The 9,503-nt window shown below is 38.8% G+C and overlaps 1 protein-coding gene across 1 annotated transcript in view; it reads left to right on the forward strand.

Moving 5' to 3' along the window:
• Positions 1 to 621: 621 nt before the first annotated feature.
• The window catches only part of T265_01217 (hypothetical protein), a gene marked incomplete at both ends in the record, with an annotated part of 21,019 nt that continues 12,137 nt past the window's right edge, over positions 622 to 9,503 (forward strand). Inside the window, one exon of the mRNA XM_009165202.1 lies at positions 622 to 744. Within this exon, the coding sequence (XP_009163466.1) occupies positions 659 to 744 (86 nt within the window). The remainder of the gene's footprint in view (positions 745 to 9,503) is intronic.

Consider the following 9,503-nt stretch of genomic DNA (forward strand, 5'->3'; position numbering starts at 1 on the left):
GTGACAACGGATTACAGACACTACAAGGTACAAAACACCACGCACCAGCCTGCTGGGGTTCCGAACTCCAGGCCCATACGCAGAGTTCAGAAAATCATCATACAATGATCCGGATGACCTGATGGAGCACGAATTATTGCTTGACCAGCGGAATCCCTTCCAGACCCGTTAGGGATGGCAGCTACTGCATGCGGTCTGGTGGGCGCTGAACCAAAGCGTTCTGTTGATCAGCGTCGATGTATGTAATCAAGTAATTGGGATCTCATAGATATGGGAGCGAAAGTCACTGAGTTATTGCAATTTATGCGAGGATATTTAGTAGCCAAGTAGATACCATCAAGGATGTGCGCGAACCTCGCAAATGTATGAAAAAACAAACCAATACCGATTATACCAGATCGGGGTCCTTTGGTCTTCAGCCCCCTACTCAGATACAGATCTACTGAACACAACTCCATTAGTTTTGTTTTATGCCGTATCCTCAAAGAACAGGAATATGAAGATAGTTTTATCATCCGTTTTCATTTTCTGGGACCTTCCATGCACGGATAATCATCCGTGAAATTTGAACTAAATGTTACTTTAAGTGGCTGAAACAGAATATAATATAAAAATGATATAGCGACGGAGAAGAATATCTTTCGAAAAGTACTCGGAAATGACGTCAATTGAGTACGGTGGTGGACCAAGCTTAGAACAAAGAAGAAAGTTCTGTAATTTGCCAGAAGGGGCGCAAATTCCAGGGTAAGATTTCAGGATCCAACCAAGGCCATAGGTTTCTACGATTTTGACTCACCGGTGCAGCCTATTAATATGTTAATAGCGCGACAGTGTTGTGCACGAGATAGAAGTTATTTTAAAAACTATAGGCCAGCCGATCAAAGCAGTACAATATGACAAAATGTTCGAGAAGTGATCTTGTCCTTTACAGCCGTATAGGTTGCCGTATATAACAATAAAATACGTCATACCTTAGACAAGTTCGCAGTATAGCTAAAACAAATACATGAAAACACTGTTTCAGCGCACAAAAACGGATATAAGTTTACATTTTCTGGTAAACTCCTACGCATCTCTTGATGAACTCCTCATAGGTCACATGTATGAAAGATCGAAGATTTGTGGTGGTAGTGAGATTCCAATAGGATATAGTGAAGGTCCAATCTTCTGTTTTCGCGAGTCAGCTTTTAGACATATCACCCACTAAACCGTATCATGTATAATGTCCGATATCATAGCCTAGTCAAGATTTCTTCTGTCGGGATTTTGCACTAAGGGGGAGTTGTGCGAGGCCCTCCTTCACCACAGAATGAAATTACATTTGCATATTACGGAGATTTATGCAAAAACGGCAACGGCACACAGACACAAAACGAAACCCAAAGGCCCACCGAAGTAAGCATATCACAAGAAAATGTTGGATGTACCGAGCAAAAGACCTGGCTGTATTCAGTTCGAAGGCGAATCGTATGAAGCCTGCGATTGACCGCCTGCTCAACCGTCTCTCCGACAAACCGTGTGGTTGGTTCCAAGGCCAGGAACCAGGTCTTCTGCTCTTTCTCTTATTTATCAATGACTTCCTCACCAACATCGGCTCTCTATGCAGAACAATCGCCAACAACATCAAACACTAAATGGCTATCTATTCCGGAAAAAACATGAAGACCTCTACTTGGTCAAAAACAAGTCGGCTTTTATTCAAGAAGCAAAATATCCACGTGCTGCTCCTACGCAAATCTGTGGTTCACAAAACCCTCCAAACTTCAATAAATAATGAATACAGAAATAAGCATCCAGAACAACTTGGTAATCACGACTAATTCCTACAACGCATCTAGAAGCGCAAAAACATCGAACCTTATATCCGCTCCTCGAAAAAATTGAAAGAGCATCAATCAGGAACATTGCAGCAGACCAAATTGAACAAAGTTTTTAGTATGCTTTCCAAGTCCGTGATGCTTGGTTAAGACGTACTGACACACTGTTTGAACAAATTCGAATATATGCAACAAAACTGGCTTAAACACCCAATAACCTTTATTCACAAAGGCCACTCTCACTGTGGACTCTTTTGTTCTCAACAGTTTAATTAGTGTTCTGATCCTCGAATTCAAAGATCCGCGAGCCAATAGCCACATTTTCTGTTAAATAAATCAAGCAAACACGACGAAAAACTCGTTAGACCGCATTACGGTACCATTTTAAATCCTATTTTATCAGTGATCTCCATCTATGAAATTCATTATACTTCAACTCGACAGACCTCAAAATATGGCTTGAAAAGCAGTCCTAACTAAAACAGCGCCGAATCTGTCAGTCAACATACCGACACCCAACTAGGCCACTGCAAATTCTGTAGGACAAGAAAAGTCTTTGGGCTTATTCAACCACGCATGAAACCAAAATTAACTAAAAACTATATTAGGTACAGGAAGTAACGTGCGAAGCCTAATTCTGCAGCCTATTTCACCATTAAGAACCAAGCGCGACTGCGAAATATAAGTGCAACCTGAAAACAATGATCACGCAGCACTAGCAAAGACCAAATGTCTGAAGATTTTATGGATATTAAATCAAACCTTTCATAAATAGAACCAGGTGCTTCTCAGAATACTGAAACAGCACCTACGGGAGGATCACCGAGTACGGCGAGCTGTGCACCTACCGAGAATAAGCTTTGAGGCTAAGCACCGGAATGTCCTCGGGAATGCAAAGCCCTTTATACAAACGGAGATATATGGCTTCACGTGTTCCAACTCTTATACGTAGACACCGACTAGCAATAAACAGGTTTTTTTTCAAACTGGCACGAAAAGAGCGAAGCCCTAAGTTTTTGTGATTATACCCATTGAGGAACGTCAGGCACAGAAGGAAGAACGAATTCAAGTTGGGATTGCACCAATCAGGCATACTGCCTTAAGTGTATCAACTGTAAAGATCAGCAATGTCAAACATTACTCTGGCCTTGTAATCAAGGCTGGCACTCTGAAAAAAGTTTAGGGAACTACTAAATTAGCATTTCATACTCACAGTAAATGGTTCCATCCTGAACTATTGACCTTGAAACACTCAACTACTTGGTCGCTTGAGTAAGAAAATTAGGCGAGCTACTGCATGCCGTTTTTGAGTTAGGGATTATTACTCACATAAAGAATAAATAATAAAGCGACTCATTATGACTATACTGGATTACCGTCAAGTCTGAGGTTGACAAGGGTAGAGAGCAGCTTGGCTTGTATCAAATCTATTTTAAAAAATTTCGCCATGGGTGATCAGTTGGAAGTAACTGTATTTTCAGCTGAAATCAGGTATATTGGACAACTGTACATACGCAAGGGTATGAATAACATGCCTACATTTCATCTTGCTTCAAATGACTTGGTTTCAGATTCGGCTCTGGGATTGAGAAATGTGTGTTTGCAGTTTTGACTTAAAACACCGGGTTTATTGTTGCTTCAAAAAAATTCACCTGATTCGTTCTTGAGTACTGTAGTCCCAACCAACAATTCGTTCCTCCAAATAAAAAAATAAGGACTTGTCATGTTTTAACCGTGATTTCCTTATAATGAGAATCTTTGTACCCGATGAGTACAAGCTTCATTATCAAAGATGAGCGTTCATCCAAGAAAAGCGTTGAAAAAACGGCCGTGGACGTTATAGGGGACCTATATGCATTCATTAAATATTCATTTAAAGTAGAGGCACCTATTGGTTTTAAATGAGGCTGCATGGTTCTGGATACATCCCTCCAAATAGCCTTTCTGTGTGCGTCACCAAATTAGTTTAGGTTTTGACGGTTTAGGTTTTACCATAAAAATGTCAGAATGAACGGTCAGGAATACTTACACCTTTTTATCCACAGCATATTATTATTTTTCATTGTCAAAGGGATATTATAGTACAGAATTTTAAGCCATCAGTATCTCGTGTAAACGCTCCATATAGTCCTCGGTATCTACCGATAGTGTACGTGTGTTGGCGCTACATTGAAGTCTTTTACAGTTGTTCTGGTCAAATAAACGGCACTGGAACAATTGTCACCATGTGCGGTACTCCGGTTCTTACCATTTATGCCTACTGCAGAAAAGTCTCTCGTTTAAAATGTTGTAGTAATTGAAAATATTTTACCTGAGGCACCTAAAACCCAGTTCAATCTCTCGCCTATCATGTTTCAAGCAGCTTAACGTGCCACCACGTGTTTCAGCTGGTGCGATACTCATACATCGAAACACATGTGTGGACGAAATACAATACTCATAATGAGTGTGTTTCGCTGCGTTCGTGCAATCTGGGTTTGGGTAGAACATAAGGTTGACTGAAACTCAGGGACTGTCCTTAGGTGGTGAGCCCCAAGAAGAGGAAAACCGGTCGTGAGTTGTTTAACAGTTTCCAGAAAACTTATCAATAATGAATTAAACCTTAATTAAGCATGAAAAGCACAAAAAAGCACGATTAGGTATTTTCAAAAGCAAGTTACAGCCAAAATTACTGCCCTCAGCGGTTTACCTGAATAACAGCCGTCAGAGAATTTGAAGCGGGTCTCGAGAACAACCTAGCCGCTAGTCACTTAGGCTCATCTTTGTAGGCTGTGAGCCTTGCTTTTTATCATAGCTCAGCCAAAACAACGTGAGTAAAAACAACGCATCACTTGTTACCCATAGGAGGAAATACAATATACCACTGAACCAGAGAGAAGGCAGCTTCGCAAATAAACATGGCACAATAGCTTAGCCGGCGCACTGAAAATTATTGAGATTTTGACTGATTCACGGTATCTGCCTAAGGAGCTTGAATTAGGAAAAAAACATGCAGGACTAATCTTTAAGAACTGTGCATATTGTACTCTAGCAATGGAGCATTCTTCGTTTCATATTTCATACATGGTCTTGTAGACGGCAACCGGCATTAATTAGAAATGGCAACGCATTTTCATAAAGGAAACTACTGACAAGGTTGCTGAAAACTCTTCGACAGTCCACGACCGGTTTTGCCCTTCTTGGGGCTCATCAGGTAGGGGCAGTTCCCGAGTTTCCATCAACCTTATGATTTACTTGAAGAGTTTTGAGCAACCTTGTGAGTAGTTTCCTTTATGAAAATATACTGCGATATCTCAAATATCGTGCCAACTGAATCATGAGGCGGCCTGTGTGCAGCACATTAAGCTGGAGAACATCATAAACGAGAGGTTCAATTGAGTCTCCCGTAAAACCACATTGGTTTGCAAGTGAGTGTATTTCTCGAAAACATGGCAACATATTTATGTTGATTCGAAAAAATTGTAGAGTAGTCAGCATCTGGTTACACGTTATTTTTTATAGCAATGTATTTTTTGTCAGTTCGAAATTGCGAACTACATTAGGGTTTTTGTCAGATCAACATAGCAAAATGATAGAAGACCCGCAAGCATCTGCGCCTAAAAACTGTTTTTTAGCATATTTAGGACTTTACTTTTTACACAATTTAATGTACAACACATCAATGTACAAATCCATCTACGGCAAATAGTTCACGCTATTCAATTTTATCACCTGCTTTACTTCATCACTGAAAGCCGTAGTGCGTGCAAAGTTTGAAAAATAGGAATAGTTACCAATGCTTAAACTTTGAGCTTAAAGCTACTAACACAGGATAACTCTCACATTCAGAGTGAATTGCTTTACGTAGGTAATCCATTATAGAAAATTAGCAGTGGTTTTGAAAAAATAAGCTTTTGGGTCCCAATATATCTTTTTACATATAGATGTAGAAAGAGGAGTTTAATTCTGCTCATCCATTCGAGGGTCAGAAGTGGAATTGAAAAACTGTCGCCGAAGTTAATACAGTAAGGGGTTGGACCACGAATTTTATGCCTAAATGATTCGTTGGGGTTATTAATTTAGAGGCAAACGTTTCAACAGTTTATTTTGTTATCTTTGTGTCACAGTGCACATGTATGTATTGCTTGGGTGCAAAAGAAAACTTCTAGCCCACCATGGTATACTTAATCTTGACAAAATGCGTCTTGGTTGGTCAAAAGTGGTGTCGTCATCGTGAGGTTAGAAGGAAGCGTGCTTTGGTCTAACTCATTTTTCTGAGACCGGATTTTAGCAGTATATAGGTCATCACATTAACCGTGATTCGATTTACGTTTGCATGCTTGTGAGCTAAAGTACGCATATATTTGGGTAATTTTCATAGTTTTGAGTCCTTTGAACGTGAATTATGAGCTAGTATGCTTCTGGTAAGAGAATGCGTAAGCAAAAATATAGAAGTTTTTTATTTTTGTACATAATCCGACAAACAATAGGTGAAAAGAAACGACTCCAGTTGTGTCGTCTAGGCGTAAATCCTGATCTGTTCGTGCTTTGTTATAGAACTACCATCACCTCAAATAAACAGTGGATGGAAGAGAAACAGGTAATCAAATTTTCCGGGCTTTGTGCAGTGAGTTTAAGGGAATCTCTGGAAAAATTTCATGCCTTATTATCACACGACAGCTGTTTTCCATCACGGATAGAATATAATGAAATAATTGTTGATGGAAACGCCGACAAACCAAGTGACCAAGGTTGTCAAAATTGTTGAGGCTGAGTCTCTGTCGCCTACTACTTAGGGAACAATTCGGAAGGCATTCTTTCTTACGCCAAAATTATTGACATACAAGAGGGATAAAAAGACGCGACTATTTGGTCCACGTGACTCCAATAGGTTTCACGCTGAGAAAGGAAATGGTACATAAAGTTGAACTGCACCTTTTGATGAAATTTTTATTCTCAGGTTTAAATTAACTAGATACCTACCAGCAGCTCATGGTGCAGCCGGATTTCTTGGTCTCATTATCAGTGATAATAATATACGGGAACTTAGCAATGCTATCATATATTAGTTTGATTCAACTGATAAATTAAATTCTTTGTATCAATGCCTTTGTGATGCGGCTGCCGTTTGAAACGCAAAAATCATCAAGCTGCGACATCACAAGAGGACGAGGGTCCCATTCCTGTGATACATCCAAAAATGACCAAATATCAAATGCTGAAATAGTTTATTCACCTAGTAAATGCCAGATATATGTGTATTTAGTAGCGGAACTTGAAAACAAACTTAGTAAGAAAGACATCGTAGTGAACGCACCTAGCAAATTTGCCCAAAGTTTTCACTCAAATCAATTTTAACTAACCAGTGTTAGGTAAACGTTTTAACAATATACCTCTGGAGGGATTATCTTGTTTCGTTTTCTATAACTCTTGATTAAATAACACGAAACACCCAACAAAATGTGGACGTTTTAAAATTGAATTTTACGCGATATCTTTGGGTGTCTGGGCCAGCTTCTGTGTTTCTATTTTTGAAGCACATGATAAAACGAGTATTCCTGTGGCGTAACAGGTAAAAGAGCATCCTTATTAGCTCATTTAAATATCCAAGAACTTACCTGTGAACAGAGAGAAGATTTCGAATTAGACATTACATTTCCAAGGGCAGTGGCGCAACTTAACGCTTCTTTATTATTGTCAAGAACTGCCGGTCTCTATACACCGGAGAAAAGTAAGCATACGATCCATCTGTTAACAGTCAAACATTCCATCACCAAGCCACGGTTGGGTGACCATCAAACATGGCCTTTCCAATGACTCAGCCAAAAGCAGCAAATTGAACTTCTCTCTAGATCAGTATACGGCACTAGTGGCTCACAAATACATGGAAACGGTTTGAGAGTATCAAGGAAATAAAGATCAACTCAACTTGTATGAGGAACTTTCAAATGATAGCAGTGGAAAGTCAGATAGTCTGGATAGGTAGCGGTTGGGCAAAACAACAGTCAGTCAACTGTAGGTTGCTGCTCACTAATTGCAAACGAATGCAATTAAGCAGCCTCTTTTTAAACCATGGAATAATAGAACCATGCGAATAGTCTCAAAACCACTTTTTCTTCTTCTACTTTAACAGAAACAAGCCTTGAGCTTGATTGATATAGACTTGTGTTTGATTACGAAAGCATTACCAGGACCTTGGAACGAAAGAGTTTGGCACCTAGTAGAACCTTTGTAGCGTGGCAAGAATCTGGTTTCTGGTTTTTTAATCCGCCGTAAAATGTTTGTCTCGGCCGTCAAGACAGGACAAATGCAGTTCAGAAATTTCTGATAGGTATTATTAGCTTGCTCGTAGTCTTCAGTCGGAGCTGCGCCGTTATATCTCCCTCTGGCAATTGATCTTAATGTCATTCATTTTTTCTTTTAAACCTCATATTTGTGCACATACCCATCCCATTATGGCATGACATTGCATATAAATAGCCGGAAGGAATAGATGGTTGGGTAGAGATAACATGGAACTTGTGTGGGAGAGCGCAAAATGAGGACAGTAAATCGTGTAGGTTTCATACTCCATTAGCAATAAAAAGAGACTCAACTTAATATCCCATTTGTGATATTCTTTAAATTAGTGTACTGTACAGAGGCAGCCTGATGTATAAAAGTGGAGTAGTGCTATCATTTACAAATCAGATGTGTGTTAACGTGAGGCTTTCGACCGATCCTCTTGCTCCAAGAAGTGCAAATCTTACAGTTAGCGTTCGAAGAATTCTCAGCAACTTCATACGCCATATCATGCCGAGAAATATATTCTGATTTCTCAAATATCGTACCAACTTTAGTGCGAAGGGCCTTTGTGCAGGACGCTAATGTGAGGAACCTTATAAGCTCAGGACAAAAGTTTGGCGGAAATTTGGGGATTAGGCCTATCCGGTGTGCTATCCGACAGTGAGCCATGCTGGGTATTGGCAACCTTATTAGCTGTCTGCTACAGAAGGATTTAGATTTTTTTCGATTAAAGATGACGCAGTGTTGTATTTGCACACTCGTGCAAATGATTTTCATTAAACCTGCCCCTATTTTTTTACAGCCATTAGGTATTGTTTTAGACTTATTACAGCGTACAATATGGTGATCTGGGATGCATCAAGCAGAATGAGCTAAATCACTTCCAGCAGTTTTCTCTGCGACTTGTTTTTCTATTCAGTAAAGAACGTTTGCCTCAAGTTTTGTAGCAACAGAATAAGTAACAGGTACCCCATGTCTTACAAAAGTAAATTAAAATTAAACGGTTGAACTGGTGACAGTCTTTCCCATCAGTTTTGATGGTTGCAACATGCTCGTCCGAAAATCAGCTCAAACAAAATATCAACATTTCCACTGTTATTATTATTATTATTATTATTATTATTATTATTATTATTATTATTATTATTATTATTATTATTATTATTATTATTATTATTATTATTATTATTATTATTATTATTATTATTATTATTATTATTATTATTATTATTATTATTATTATTATTATTATTATTATTATTATTATTATTATTATTATTATTATTATTATTATTATTATTATTAAAGATTAACACTGATGACTTTTTGCGGTGCAGCGGCAAATTTCATTTGGTTATCGTTAAAGTTTCAAGGGGAGGGACCTGGTGCTGAACTACTTAAATATTTTGAGGTGTTACATCT

This window comes from Opisthorchis viverrini, assembly GCF_000715545.1.
Source record: "Opisthorchis viverrini unplaced genomic scaffold opera_v5_13, whole genome shotgun sequence".
NCBI classification, from domain to species: domain Eukaryota; kingdom Metazoa; phylum Platyhelminthes; class Trematoda; order Opisthorchiida; family Opisthorchiidae; genus Opisthorchis; species Opisthorchis viverrini.